The sequence below is a fragment of the Cervus elaphus genome, chromosome 12 (assembly GCF_910594005.1).
Source record: "Cervus elaphus chromosome 12, mCerEla1.1, whole genome shotgun sequence".
Taxonomy (NCBI): domain Eukaryota; kingdom Metazoa; phylum Chordata; class Mammalia; order Artiodactyla; family Cervidae; genus Cervus; species Cervus elaphus.
Genome location: NC_057826.1, coordinates 89,868,135 through 89,884,472, shown reverse-complemented (window position 1 = coordinate 89,884,472; position 16,338 = coordinate 89,868,135). Strand labels below are relative to the sequence as shown.

At 37.1% G+C, this 16,338-nt stretch overlaps 1 protein-coding gene across 3 annotated transcripts in view; it reads right to left on the bottom strand.

Moving 5' to 3' along the window:
- Window positions 1-744: 744 nt before the first annotated feature.
- Window positions 745-16,338, bottom strand: part of DMGDH (dimethylglycine dehydrogenase) — a 78,272-nt gene continuing 62,678 nt past the window's right edge. For 2 of the 3 annotated variants that reach the window (XM_043920603.1, XM_043920602.1), the window contains exon 16: window positions 9,867-11,001. In XM_043920603.1, coding sequence (XP_043776538.1) covers window positions 10,786-11,001 — 216 coding nt within the window. In that variant the 3' untranslated portion in view covers window positions 9,867-10,785. Of the gene's footprint in view, window positions 879-9,866; window positions 11,002-16,338 lie in introns of those variants that run through there. The other variant, XM_043920604.1, reaches the window with a different exon arrangement.

The window sequence follows — 16,338 nt, the reverse complement described above, 5'->3', positions numbered from 1 at the left end:
AAGTGAAAAGTGAAAGTGAAGTCGCTTAGTGTGTCTGACTCTTAGCGACCCCATGGACTGCAGCCTACCTGGCTCCTCCATCTACGGGATTTTCCAGGCAAGAGTACTGGAGTGGGTTGCCTCCATTTACACATGTCATATTCCTGATCTGTTCCTTGGATTGTCCTTTGAACTGCTATTAACACTTCACCAGTTTTCTCATTAATGAGTTAAATAAGATCTTTAACATATATTCATTTTTATATATGCATAAGGGTCATGATTTTATCTTTTTAAAAAAATAATTATACTTTAGCACATTTTAGACTATTTCCCTCTTCAGTTCAGTTCAGTTGCTCAGTTGTGTCTGACTCTTTGCGACCCTATGAATCGCAGCACACCAGGCCTCCCTGAACAACTCCTGAAGTTTACTCAAACTCATGTCCATCGAGTCGGTGATGCCATCCAGCCATCTCATCCTCTGTCGTCCCCTTCTCCTCCTGCCCCCAATCCCTCCCAGCATCAGGGTCTTTTCCAATGAGTCAACTCTTCGCATGAGGTGGCCAAAGTACTGGAGTTTCGGCTTCAGCATCAGTCCTTCCAATGAATACCCAGGACTGATCTCCTTTAGGATGGACTGGTTGGATCTCCTTGCAGTCCAAGGGACTCTCAAGAGTCTTCTCCAACACCACAGTTCAAAAGCATCAATTTTTCAGCACTCAGCTTTCTTCATAGTCCAACTCTCACATCCATTCATGACCACTGGAAAAACCATAGCCTTGACTAGACGGACCTTTGTTGGAAAAGTAATGTCTCTGCTCTCTTACATACATAAAATACATAGAATTTTTTTTTCTTTGCAGATGTAGATTAGTTTATGCTACATCCACTTTTCATCTCTGGTGGAATGAAAAAAAAATTAACAGGAAAAAATTTTAATTTAACATTAAAGTAATAATAATTTTTAAATCATTAAAATTTTTATTTCACTCATAAATTATTTTAGATAAAATTCTTTGCCATGGATATTTTAATGCTTAAAAAACAATGCAAATTTCTATTGATTTTCCTGGTTTCTACTCACAGGGCATAAAGTAATAATATCGATGACATTTTCTTTTTTTACACGAAATGATTGACTAAGAAGTATGAGAGTTGCAAAAAATGCATTTTTCTTTATACCAAAGATAATAATTTTGAAGAGTTCTTTGAGTCTCGTTATGTAAAGGCTTGACAATTTCATTTAAAGACCCTGTAAGAGACCTTAAAGGGCTGAGAATTTTCCACAGTGGCCTTGCATGTCCCTCTCCCCATAACTGTTCCTGCCTACCCTACCTGATAGAAATCAAACTGCCCAAACAGTGGCTGCTAATCTGCAGAACAATTCCTCCTTTGACCAACTGCTCTAGAAACTACTAAACTTGCACTGAGCCTTCCCATGTCCTGATGGGAACAAGCTTATGTTAATATTGCTCTGGAAATGTGTACCTGAGTTAATGAAAAAGAGTTAATTCTATTTTTCATCTGTATATTGAACATCTGTGATGTACAGTACTGGCTAGTTATTATAAATTTTCTTAATTGGAGTTAGTCTGTTGTTTCCTAATGATTAGACTCAGGTTATGGGTTTGTGCAGAAATATTGTAAAAAAATGATGTTGCATTCTTGATGCTTCTTACTAAGAAGCACATGCTGAGTTGCTTTATTATTTGAGAACTTTGTTAAGGTGGCCATTTCTTCCCTGTAAAGTTACTATTTTCCCCTTTGTAATTAGTAGTTATTTGGGGGGAAATACTTTGAGAATATGTATATATTCTGTCATTCCTAAAACATTTGCTTAGTAGTTTTAGCACCCCCAATACTTCTTACGTCAGTCAACATTAGGATGGCTGCCTATTGGTGATTTCCTAATTCCGTCATTCTTTCTATAATCACCAGTTGTCTTTCTACTGTAAGGAAGAATTTTATGTTCTTCCCCATTTATTTATTTATATCACTATGAACTCATAGATTCTTATTTTAGGCAGTATGCTATAACACTTTAATTATTTCAGTGCTCAGACGTCCTCTGATTTGGCCAGTGGGTATCCCTTCAGTTTGGCTCCGGTGTCCTTTCAGCATGCCTCTTTAATCCTTGAGTACTCCCTTACTTTTTACAAGATATTCTAGATTTATCTTATATTCTTCCTTCCCCAACCCTGGAGTCATCCACTTCTCCAAGGAACCCTGATGCCTTTTAGTGGAGGATGGCTTCTAGAAGGGTTTCCCTGATGGTTCAGCAAGTTAAGAATCACCTGCAATGCAGCGTCACGGGCAGGAGACATGGGAAATGTGGTTTTGATCCCTGGGTCAGGAAGATCCCCTGGGAAAGGCAAATGGCAACCCACTCCAGTATTCCTACCTGAAAAAAAAATCCCAAGATTTGTGCTGTAGGTGTACTCATTGTTACCAGGCTGTCTCTGCTTGTAGGATCTCTCACTAAAGATAGAAGCCAGAGATATGTGTACACATATACACATACCTTAAGTGTGAGTTCATAGTGAGTACCTCCCTTTCTATTTTCCCCTTTTCCATATGTATATGGGTTGTATAATTTTCACTATCACCAGTCATTAAAAAAAATACTATACTATGCTTTTAATTTTTGCCAGTAAGAAAAATGGTACCTCAGTATAGTTTGTGTTTATTTTTGTATTTCTCTTATTATGAGTAAGGTTAAAAATCTTTTCTTATGTCGAAGGGACATTATTACATTATTTTTGTGAACAGTCCATGTCAGTTTCAATTGGGTTTTTGGTCATTCCCCCGTCATTTTAAAGAGTTCTTTATATATTAGATATATTACCTCTTTGCCATTTCCTTCTCCAGAGGATCTTCCCGACCCAGGGATCAAACCCGAGTCTCCTGCACCACAGGCAGTCTCTTTACCATCTGAGCCACGAGGCAAGCCCCCATTTATGTATTTACATACATGCATTATATAGATACATGTGTATAAGTATAAAACCACGAGTTCAAGTGAATACCTCCAATTCTATTTTCCCCTTTTCTGTATGTATATGGGTTGTATAATTTTCACTATCACCAGTCATTAAAAAAAATACTATACTATGCTTTTAATTTTTGCCAGTAAGAAAAATGGTACCTCAGTATAGTTTGTGTTTATTTTTGTATTTCTCTTATTATGAGTAAGGTTAAAAATCTTTTCTTATGTCGAAGGGACATTATTACATTATTTTTGTGAACAGTCCATGTCAGTTTCAATTGGGTTTTTGGTCATTCCCCCGTCATTTTAAAGAGTTCTTTATATATTAGATATATTACCTCTTTGCCATTTCCTTCTCCAGAGGATCTTCCCGACCCAGGGATCAAACCCGAGTCTCCTGCACCACAGGCAGTCTCTTTACCATCTGAGCCACGAGGCAAGCCCCCATTTATGTATTTACATACATGCATTATATAGATACATGTGTATAAGTATAAAACCACGAGTTCAAGTGAATACCTCCAATTCTATTTTCCCCTTTTCTGTATGTATATGGGTTGTATTAATTTTCACTATCACCAGTCATTAAAAAAAATACTATACTTTTAATTTTTGCCAATCTGATAAGAAAAATGGTACCTCAGTATAGTTTGTGCTTGTTTTTTGTATTTCTCTTATTATGAGTAAGGTTAAAAATCTTTTCTTATGTTGAAGGGACATTTTTACATTATTTTTTGAACTGTCCATGTCAGTTTCAATTGGGTTTTTGGTCATTTCCCTGTCATTTTAGAGTTCTTTATTAGATATATTACCTCTTTGTGATTGACATCACAAATATTTTCTCCCAGTTTGTCCACTGTCAAATATTTTGCTATAGCATTTTTTTTGACATGCCAACGTTATTTTTATGCAGACAAATTTATCAATATTTTTCTGTTGTATTGCATCTGGATTTGAGTCATAGTTAGATTTTCCTTACACTAATGTTAAAGTCAAATGCACTCATATTTTTGTCTAGTACTTGTATTCAGTTTTACATTTAGATCCCTGACCCATTGGCATTTATATTTATGTATGATGTGAAATAAGGATCTAATTTTATCTTTTTCCAAATGGTTACTCAGTTTTCCCGCCACTGTTCATAGTGATATGAGATGCAAGCTTTATTACATGCTTGATTTCCACATGGGCTTCCCTGATAGCTCAGTTGGTAAAGAATCTGCCTGCAATGCAGGAGACCCTGGTTCGATTCCTGGGTTGGTAAGATCTGCTGGAGAAGGGATAGGCTACCCCATCCAGTCTTCTTGGGCTTCCCTTGTGGCTCAGCTGGTAAAGAGTCCGCCTTATGTGTGGGTCTATTTCTGGGCTTTCTATTCCACTGTCCTATCTGTTGACTTATGAACTCAATACCACACGGATTCAGCTACAGAGGCTTTACAGTATGTTTTAATGAGTGATGGGGACAGTGACTCCTCAGAGCTTTTAATTTTTAATATTTTTCTGACTATTCCTGCATATTTTATATAAACTTTAATATCAACCTGTTTGTTGGTATTTTATTGGAATTGCATTAAATTTATAAATTAAGGACAGCTTAAATCTTTATATGAAGTTGCCTATCTAAAATAAAAGGTATCTTTCATTTATTAAGATCTACATTTGTGTCTTTTAGAAGTGTTTTAAAATTTTCCTCATATTGACTTTGTACTTTCCTTGTTAAATTTATGCCTAAGTATTTTATCTTTTCTGTTGCTACTGAAATGGGGCTTTCTTTAACTTTTCTTCTATCTTGTAACTGGTTATTATTTGTGGATATGAAGGCTACTGACTTCTATATGGTAATTTATACTCTGCCAAATAAATATTTTATTGTTTGAGTTAATCTAATCATTGATTTTTTTGGGGTTTCCCCACTACATAAGCACATAAAATAATATAGATAAAAAATCATTCCAATCAGCTTGAAAATGCAAAAATTAGGACTGAAAGAAAGGCAGCTCCCAACTCACAAATAGGTATTAAAGTTAATTGTTCGGTAGATGAGGTGCTTGGAACTTGGGATATATTTTTTACATAGAAAAGATATTAGAGACACCTGATTTACATTCTAACCCACACAAAACCTATTTAGCCCATACTTTAAAATCTTTTAACGCCTAAAGTCAGTAAGAAAAAGATCAACATCCACTTTTAAATAGGCAAAATATAGGAACCTAATAGTTTACAGAAAAGGAAATGTAAGTGGGTATTAAATATATGAATATATGTTTAACCTCACTCAAAGGAGAAATACGAATTGAAATTTCAATAGTATACCACTGATACTAGTGAGAACTTAACTATTTTGGGTAAAACAAGCCCTCATATATGAATCACAGAAGTGAAATTTGGCATAACCCCTATAGGGAACAATTTTGCATATCTATCAAAATGTACATACACTTTAATCCAGCAATCCCAGTTGTAGGAATTTATCCTCCAGATATATTCTGTGTGAGAAATATCATATGCATCAAGATATTCATTTTAGCCTTATTTTTATCCAGTTCAGTTCAGTCCCTCAGTCACGTCCGACTCTGCTGCCCCATGAATCGCAGCACGCCAGGCTTCCCTGTCCATCACCAACTCCCGGAGTTTACTCAAACTCATGCCCATCGAGTCGGTGATGCCATCTAGCCATCTCATCCTCTGTCTCCCCCTTCTCCTCCTGCACCCAATCCCTCCCAGCATCAGGGTCTTTTCCAATGAGTCAACTCTTCACATGAGGTGGCCAAAGTACTGGAGTTTCAGCTTCAGCATCAGTCCTTCCAATGAACACCCAGGACTGATCTCCTTTAGGATGGACTGGTTGGATCTCCTTGCAGTCCAAGGGACTCTCAAGAGTCTTCTCCAACACCACAGTTCAAAAGCATCAATTTTTCGGCGCTCAGTTTTCTTCACATTCCAACTCTCACATCCATACATGACCACTGGAAAAACCATAGCCTTGACCAGACGGACCTTTGTTGGCAAAGTAATGTCTCTGCTTTTTAATATGCTATCTAGGTTATTTTTATTAGAAATATGCTATCTAGGTTATTTTTATTAGAAAAGGTAAATAGCTAGGCCTGGTCAAAATAATTATGAGACACTAAGCTATCATTTAAAGGGATGATATGGAATAATCTCCAAGATATACTGTTATTTTTTTTAAGTTTGGCAAAGAACATTATGCTTGGTATGTTTTAATTTGCTTAAAATTACATGTATGGTTGGATAGCATCACCAATTCAATGGACATGAGCTTAGGCAAACTCTGGGAGATGGTGAGGGACCCAGAAGCCTGGCATGCTGCAGTCCATTTGGTCACGAAAAGTCGGACATGACTCAGCGACTGAACAACAATAAAATTACGTGTATAAATGTGTGTACACACACACACACACATACTCACATGTTGAAAGAGATTAATGCTTACATACTTATAGAGAATCTCAGAAAGGATATAGAAGAAATGATAACATTGGTTGTCTCCTGATAGGCAGTTGACCCTGGAGAGGGAGAGGAAGAAAACTAACTTTCACAATATACCCTTTACATCTACATTTTAAACCCTGAGCACGTATTATCTGTTCCTATTATTATTATTAATAATTTGGTAGTAACATAATTTATATTTAAACAAAAAGTAAAATGCATTTTAAGTTAGGACAGAGTGCCAAGAGTAAATACGCCCCATGACCAGGGCTGTAAAGCCCACAGGCCGTGCACTGAGAAAATCACGTAGATGATTTTGCTGTGCTTCTTTATTTCTATGGTTTGCAGAGTCTTGGGTCCTTGTCATGGTTCCAATGGGCTAAAAGCTATGCTCAGAAGTCATGAAGTCTCTGTTCAATGCTTATCCCAACCTGTTTGGTTTCAGCGCGTCTGGATATGATGAATATCGCGTCCAAAGGCTGAACAGCTTTAAACATGTTTCTCTAACGGTTTAACCAGTGGGGTAGAGATAAGAATGGCAAGAGGCCTTTCTTCAGAGAGAAAAACTGAAGTTTACTAACCAAGTGTGGTAAATTGTGGTTGGCGTTACTCATTGCCCCATTACTACCTTGAATAGTTCAGAAGGAGATAGACTTGAACATCAGAAAGAATAGACAAACTTTGTCAATTTAGGTGTTTAGCTATTAAACTATTTTCAAAATATATTTAGTTTTGAAAATTGACTTGGGATGGGGTTTGTTTCTACCATATCTAAGTGAGGGGGTCAAGTGAAGTGAAAGTCTCTGAGTCATGTCTGACTTTTTGTGACCCCCATGGACTCCATGGAATTCTCCAGGCTAGAATACTGGAGTGGGTAGCCTTTTCCTTCTCCAGGGGATCTTCCCAACCCAGGGATCAAACCCAGGTCTCCTGCATTGCAAGTGGATTCTTTACCAGCTGAGCCACAAGGGAAGCAGAGGGGGTCAGAGTCTTCTTAAAGGCCTATAAGGTCATATTTTAAACTTGGAGATGAGTTTAAGTTGCCAGTAGTTACATGCATCAGTTATATGCATTAACCTCTATCAGTGCTAACCACTGTCAAGGCATTAAGAATCATCAAGCTTACAAGCATGTAGGAAGGTAATTCTCTCTAAGAAGTATCTTCCATTTACTGTTGATTTTGTTTTGAGTGTTAGTGTAAGTATGTGTACTGAGAAGAAGAGGATCAGTTTTTAAAAAAAAGAAGAGATATTTCACTTATCTCTGAAAATTCTCCCAGTGTCTGAAATTGAGAATCTGATTAAAAACTGCTATGGCCAACTCAAATTGACTCCTTTGACTTCCTTATCCTGCTTGTTGCTTATCACTTCCTCAAAACCAACTAGAGTAGAGAGTGGAAAATAGTACCATTCGTATGAAAAGATTTTGACATAGCATTTTTTGTGTGCTTAAGACAGTGCACAGAAGTGTATATAGGTCAATGAATTCTCACAAAGTGAACAGCCTCAAGTAACCACCTCTCTGGTCAAGAAACAGGATGTTACTGGCATGGATATATCTTTACTATGGTTCCAGCTCCCACTAGCAGCTCCAACCTCTGTGAGCCATAGTGTCAGCTTGGCAGCTGGCATCTCTCACTGGTTTTCCATGTTAAGTTCCCTCCTTTGGACTACCTGGCAAGATAATCACATTGTGAGGCCACATGGAGACAGGTGCCTTGCCAGCCCAAGGTGTTGCCATCAGTCTTAGATAGGTGCCAGTCATGAGAGAAGAAGCCAGCCTGGATGACCATTTTTTAGTGATTCTCTCCCTCTTTTACATTATACAATTATTTTTAGTAATAATAATGAAATGAATAGTGAAAGTGAAGTCGCTCAGTCGTGTCCAACCCTTTGTGACCCCATGGACTGTAGCCCACCAGGCTCCTCCGTCCATGGGATTTTCCAGGCAAGAATACTGGAGTAGGTTGCCATTTACTTCCCTCCAGGAGATCTTCCTGACCCAGGGATTGAACCCAGGTCTCCTGCATTGTAGGCAGACGCTTTACTGTCTGAGCCACCAGGGAAGTCCCATACAATTATTTTTAGTAATAATAATGAAATGAATAATAACTACCAGGAAAAAAATACAAAGGATAAAAAAATTCTATTAAACTTTGAATATATAGTCAGGCCAGTAATAAGAAAAATAGAAATAAATGCTATAGTATAAAAAAGAAATTAATATTTTTAAACTATATTAGTTTTGAAAAAGGAGAATATTTATACTCACAAATTGGTCTGCTACTTGTGAATAATAAACCTTTTCTTTTTTAAGCTTTGTAGTGATTTCACTGAATTTTTTTCTTCTTCACATATTAATGTTTACCAGGCAGTATGCCCAGATTTGTCCAGTTATCTTTGCAAAGTTGATTGAAGAATATTTTTTAAGCCTTTAATTTTCTTTTACATGAGCAACAGATGTACAAGTTTGGCAGAAATTCATAAAAATCTTTCACAACAAACTCCAGGAATTGCAATACTGTCTTTGGTGCTTTGGGAGCATTTATAGTGGCTTTCAAACATGTCTGTGTTTAAAAATTTCCACTAAAATATCTTCATCAGAAAATTCATCATACATTTATATTACATACAGTAAAACATTTCTGAAGTTTTTCTTCATCTGCTAAAAATTAGAGAAAATGGCTGACAACAAACTTTGACATTGTTCTATCTATTGATTTAGAGCAAGTGCCCAATTTTTGGTGAAAAAGATGAAGACATTCAAATACTGCTTTACTGATTTCTTCTAGCAATGTAAGATCAGAATCTTTTGTTGTTTCTCCCGGCATTCTTTGAAATTTGAATATTATTTAAAAAAAATGACCATTTTTTTGGACTTTGTTTTTGCATAGTCAATTGCCTTCTCCTTCCAGGTACTGTTCCTTTGATTAGAGTCTGATATCATAATATTTTATGTAAATAATTTTTCAGTAATTAGTCACTGAAAAGTTACAACTTAGGTAACTATTAAATTGTACTACTGATGTAGTATTATATTTTTTCAATTGTTTCATTAGTTTTAACACAATTAGCAATTAGGCTACAGAAAGGCAAAGAATGAGAAATACCTATACCTATATCAGAGCTGAGAGAAAGCGTCTGGATAATACTCTTGATAATTAGAAAATGTGTGTTTTCAAAGGGATTTTCTTCATTTCTTATGGAAGAGGAGATACCAAAGATAAATGAATAGCATGTTGAAGAGTTCCAATACATGACTACTTTTATAAAAATTTACATGTACATTTGGCACATTTTCAAAACTTACAAGTTAAGAAATTATTTTCAAATCTAACTACAGAATCTTACCATGCTTCACATTCAGCTTTCTTTAATACACATTTATTGAACTTTTCCTAGGTAGCAAATGTGTGTACAGAACAAATGATAAATGACAAACTACCTTTTTTTGAAAAGTTTGATTTATTCAACTAAATGCAAATACTTTCAAAAGGTGTATCAAAGAATTATTTCTAAATGACTTTTTTCCTTGCTATACACAGTGGTAAGGGCAATCCTGTCAGCTCTTAAGCTCTTATTTGACCTGCTTTGTCAACTCTTTGTGAAATGGTATCCAGAAGGACACAATGTAATGTCAACCTGCATTAATTCTTTCCCAAAGAGAGGTGTTCAGTATTCAAGCTGTGTTTGTCCTGGCACAATCTATCTATTTTTCAGCTTCATCTCAGAAGGTTTACAAGTACCACTTCCTTTGGAAGACTCTGTTCTTTTTTGCAATTTCTCTTCTAAAACAACCTTTGAAAGGACAAAAATGATGTCCCATAAAACTGCCTTCAGGGCAGTCATTAAGAAAGTAAATATGTCAAGGAACTGAATAAAAATGTTACACATACCAATATTAAATTTTACTGTTTTCTTCCTAGACACATGATGAAAAATTAAAATGATCTCTTATTCAACGAGTATTTTTCAATGAAGTAAATCTATCAATACTGGATTGTTTTTATGTAAAACATAATTTGTTTTCAGCTAACAAGAACCATATGCAAATGCTTATAAAATTATATAATGTTTTCTACTTCAGTTGTGTGTTAGCAAACAAATATTTTGCTAATGGAGTTTTATAAACAACAATATAGGATAACAAAAACATTGATTTCAAGTATCTTCATTTGAAACAATGTAAATCATTCATCCTTATTCTATCTTCCTTAGAAAACAAGAGAAAGGTTTTAGTATTCTTAATCTAGATTTCGATGATCTTGAAATAAATTTTTGGTTTCCGCATTCCCCAGCCAACCAGTTATAATTCTGAGTACAAGCATATTGCAACCCTAATTCATTTGCCTCTTCAAAGTCTTTTCAAATTTTGTTGTTTCCACCTGTTTTTTGAAGCCGGCTTCTGGTTGGTTCTGTCAACACTAAGGGTTCTTGTATGACAACTGCAGGGTAATTTTTGCCCAATAGTTCAACTTCAACTTGTTGTCCCACTTTACTGAGCTCTACAGGGACGTATGCAAAAGCCAGACTCTTCTGGATGCGGTAACTATAGCTCCCGGAGGTCGTGTTGCCCACCACCTGAAAAACAAGGCCCCACCGCCCACGGCATCTTGGTCACAGCGAGGATGAGATGGCTGGACGGCATCACCGACTCGATGGACTCGGGTGTGGGTGGACTCCGGGAGATGGTGATGGACAGGGAGGCCTGGCGTGCTTTGGTTCATGGGGTCGCAAAGAGTCAGACACGACTAAGCAACTGAACTGAACTGTGCTTCCTCTTTAGATGAAAACTCTCAAAAGATATGTTCAACTTACAAAGCTTTATGATATGCTGTCTGTGAGGGTTATACCAGGAGAAAAACTTCACTTTTTTGAGAAGATTAGTGAAAGTTTAAAATTATGAAAAACATTTCTCAGAATATATATCTATTTATTTTACTCAGTTTCATGCCAAGTGATTTGATAGGAAGAATGACATATTTCCATTTTAAACTTTGAAAAATTCTCTTCCATCAAACTAGCATGGCAATAATAGATAGAAAGGAGAAAAAAACCTAAAAATCCTAAAGCAAACCTAGCCAACTGTTCCTGTTAGCATTTAGGAAATGACCTGTCAGAAGAGCTGAATTAAACTCTGTTAGTATATCAACAGTCAATGTAAAGTGAATCTTCTATATAAATATCTTTGTTGTTTTGCTTAGTTGCTCAGCCATGTCCGACTCTTTGGGACCCCATGGACTGTAGCCCACCAGCCTCCTCTGTCCATGGGGAACCTCCAGGCAAGAATACCGGCATGGGTTGCCATGTCCTCCTCCAGGGGATCTTCCCAACCCAGGGATCGAACCCAGGTCTCCCGCATTGCAGGTGGATTCTTTACCAGCTGAGCCACCAGGGAAGCCCATATGAATATATAGAGCATTTAACAATTCCTGATAACTGCCAGGCACTTAAATAAATGTTAACTTTATCTTCTTTAGCTCTAGAGGCAAGAAAAAGAGTAAAATGCCCAAACAGTGCAATACAGATTTAAATGCCACATATCTTAAAAGTAAGACAACAAAAGCAAAATACGATATATAGCCCAACTCAAAATAGCTTCTGGCTACACAATGCCACACGAATCCTCACAGCCTCACTGCCTAGCACAGTGGCTGTGTATAGCTGGTGCTTGAAAACATCCGTGAGCATGAAGCAGCCTGGTGATGTTTTAGCTGCCTCAGCATGGGGCCCACAATAGGCAACAGTCATGTCACAGCATTTCTAGTCTTTTAGATGCTTACACGTTTATGACATTAAATACAGGTTCCTGTCTCTGCAGCCTCAGTTCTTAATTATCTCATTGAAACCCCAAATCAGAAGCTCTCCATATAATTTCTGAACTTATTATGGTGATTTATAAAGTGAATGCATTCATTAGTAAAAGCTTCTCTCTGGTAGATCATTAGCTGCTAAGGTATTTCTGAAATAACACATATGTTTCAAAATGGTTTTTCTGCTCTAGATTAGAGTTCCATGTTCCATGATATAAAGCTGGGATTTGGGTCAAGGTAGTTGGAGTTCTAATCATTACTTTTTGAAAGATACTAATAACTTTGGTTTCACTTCCAAGTCTCTAAAACAGAGATCTGTGTTTGGAACTCTGGGAAAGTTAACCTGATTTTCTTGGGCATCTTAAGAAAACAGGAAGAATTCTAAGTGAATCTCTGGGCCAAATTCCCTAACTCACTGGATAAAAAATCCACAATCCCTCTTCAGAGATTGCGTGCCCCATTTCCTCAGGTCTCCCCATCTCTTAAAATCCAGCAGTAACTCATCTGGCAGTTATTTCTGCATTAGTAACTTAAATAGCATGTTTATTTTGAGAATGCTATTCTTAAAATATTTATTGAATGTGTCACTTTCTATATGATTACTTTTATTTCTCCCTTAATTTCTCTCTAATCCAGGAATTGGTAGCTCAGAGTATTTTAGAACTCTGGTCTTTCCTTTGATCTTATTACTATGTCTCCAGGGAAAGGTTTTCCCGAGCATAAATTTTATATTGTTCTACTTTAACATTTTCCAAATTCAATTAAATTCATTGCTTCATTTTGCTCAGTGAATCATGAGAACAACTTGTCTTCACCCTCTGCCTAATAGAGTTTTATATTCTTTGTGAAATCAAATGTCGGCCTTCTTTTTACCAACATAAACAAGCTTCATTTATTTTTAGCCTTGTCTCATTCTTTTCTTAATTATTAGACTTACAGATGCCTCTAACAGACATAGAGAAGAGAACATGGTAAATAGTCTTTGAAAGAGAGAACATAATTTAAATTGGATGATATATTTATTTGGCTATCCCTGTGTGTTTTAGTTTATTAATAATGAAAAAAAAAGACTTTCTAAACTCTCCCAACTTCCTTATCAAAAAGTTTTTCTTCAAAACTTACTTCCCAGCAAAGCTGTGTTTTTTTTTTTTTTTTTAACTAATTAAAATCCTTCTCATGCATACTCTTGGAGAAGGAAATGGCAACCCACTCCAGTATTCTTGTCTGGAGAATCCCAGAGACAGAAGAGCCTGGTGGACTGCCGTCTATGGGGTCGCACAGAGTCAGACACGACTGGAGCGACTTAGCAGCAGCAGCAGCAGCATGCATACTCATGCCTTGATTTTTAAAAATGAAACCTTACTTAAAATCATAATCCATTCCTCCAGCACTGCCATCTCCCAATAAGACTTAACATCTCCCCAAAGTACTCATCACCTTCTGACATGCTATTTATTTTATTTAATGTTCCTTGTTTGTCTCTCCCCCTCCCTACAACATAAGCTCCATGGGAGCAGTGATTGTCTGATTTGTTCACTGCTGCATCCTTAGTACCTAGAATATTGCTGTCACTTTAGTAGACATTCAGATTTGTTGAACAAACAAATTAATGATATTTGCAATGCTAGCAATTAATCCCATTGCTCGCATTGCAAATATCTACCCGCAAGAATATAATATCAAATACCAAAGGGAGTATAAGTCCAGATAAAGTCAGGAAATAAAAATCAAAAAAAGATTTCATATCATTCTAGAGTATAAAGTAGGTCAAAGAGGGTCACCCCCATGATAAAATGATTTAAGCATCAAAGAACAGACAAGCTGGTATCAGGAAATTTAAGAGAAGTATTTTAAAAATATTTTTGCAAAGTCTTTTTTGAATCTGCTACAATATTGCTTCTGTTTTATGTCTTGCTTTTTTGGCCACGTAGCACGTGGGATCTTAGCTCCCTGACCAGGGATCGAACCCACGACCCTTGCCTTGGGAGGCAATGTCTTAACCATCAGGAAAGTCCCTGGTTTCAGATTTGCCCAAGATTTCCACCAGCAGGGGAGTCCCTGAGAAATACTATTAATAACTAAAATTGCAATTGGATTGGCAGCTCTATAAACAGACGGCAGGTAATGGAAAGATGAAAAAGATGAAAAATATAACAAGATAATTCAGCTCACAGAGAGGGTGAAGGAAATAAAATTTAAAAATAGAACTTGGGTTCCCAGGGTTTTTCTTTTCCCCCCAGATTTGTTGTGCTATCATTAACATACAACATTGTATAAGTTTAAGGTACAGGATTCCAGTTTTTTTAACTTGGGTATGGTCTACATTTAAGATGACTAGAAATCTGTCAATGGATCCTGGTCAGTGGTAGGGTTGCATACAGAGTGTTACAACATAATCTGTCCTTCATTCCAAGGCCAAGTGAAACAGCCAGAAGGATGGGTGTGGACCGTATCAGAAGACCAAGAAAGTTGAATGACAATAGAGTGAAAAATGTAGAACAAATTCAAAGACAGGGTGGGGGGAACAAATTCAAAGGTGGGGGACGAAATATAGTGACAAGGGAAAAATTAGTTAGAGGCAGGAAGAACTTTAGACATTATCACACTCAGTGGCTTCATTTTACAGATAAGAACACCGAGACACAGAGAGACTCATGCAGTTAGCTAATGGCAGAGAGATTTTCAGTGGAAATCATGGGCAAGTCTGAAGCCAGAAAAAGAACATGTTAAGAAAAGAGGACTGAACTATGGATCTGGAACAGAAAGACGAAGTGGAGACTGTAAGAGTAAGTATGGTACAAACTGAAGAGCAAACTCAACACAGTTGAAGCTGAGGCATTTGAGATAAAGCTTCAGATCTCAGAAAAGATCTACTGGTTTCATAGTATCAATTATGACATCCACCTGTTACTGAGATGTGCAAGAACTGTGGGCACACAATGAAGTGCTTGGGAGAATACAGGGGCCATAAGAGACAGAGAAGGGAGAAAATGGGGGAATTCGACATGGCTTAGAAGAGAGGATAAGCAATTTTAAGTCCACCTGTACCCGGGTCAGAAATCAACTCTGCCAACCACATGTCATAGTGTGTGGCCTCAAGCAAGTTGCTTAATTTCTCTGAATCCCAAAGCCTCATCTTTAAATGGGAACAATCATACATATCTGAGAGAAGAGTTATAAAAGTAAATGGGATGAAATGAAAAATATCCAGCACAAGTAGGAAATCTATACATGTTAGCTCCATGTCAAAGTGACCCCTTAGCCCAGATGCCATTTCCTTAATAAACTGAAAGCTAAGATTTGATCCCACTGGCTCTCCCCACCACCAGTGCTTTTTGTCACTTGAACTGACGGGGAAATGGAAACAAATATTAAGTAGGCTGCAATGCATGAGAAAACACTTTAGCGCAGAATTTCTGAATCTGTGGGTGTTGGCCAAGCAGACCCTGCTCAATACAGAACAGCTACTAGATGAGCCTTAAAGGCCCTTTCGTTGCCACACTGTCCCTGCCTGATAACCGCTGTCTGGTTGTTGTTTTTTGTGGTTGTTGTTGTTTGTTGTTTAGTCACCAAGACGTGTCCATCTCATTGCGGCCCCATGGACTATAGCCCACCAGGCTCCTCTGTCCATGGGATTTCCCAGACAAGAACACTGGAGTGGATTGCTATTTCCTTCTCCAGGGGATCGTCCTGACCTAGGGATCAAACCGCATCTTCGACATTGCAAGCAGATTCTTTACACTGTCTGGCAACACCAGGTAAAACACAGCAAAATGCTGAGCCAAAATGGGTTTTATAAATAGTAATAAAAGAGGGAGGAAGTGAAGTTCTGTTGATAAGTTTTCTAACTCTAGCTTTACCAAGAGAAAGAATGAAATGTAGCGTCCCAAAGGGAGAAGAAGGTGATCTAACTCCTGAAGAACTGAAAGATTTCCACTTTACTTTCTAAGGTTCTACCCTCCCTGGTCATAAAAATTAAATTTGATTTTTTTTTCTGTTAATGTGCGGAGGTCAGAATTGCCTCCTTCTGAAAGATTCCAGAGAAGCTAAGTCAGAACACCAAGTTCTTTATAAAATCTTACTCTTGTATTCACTGATACGGATG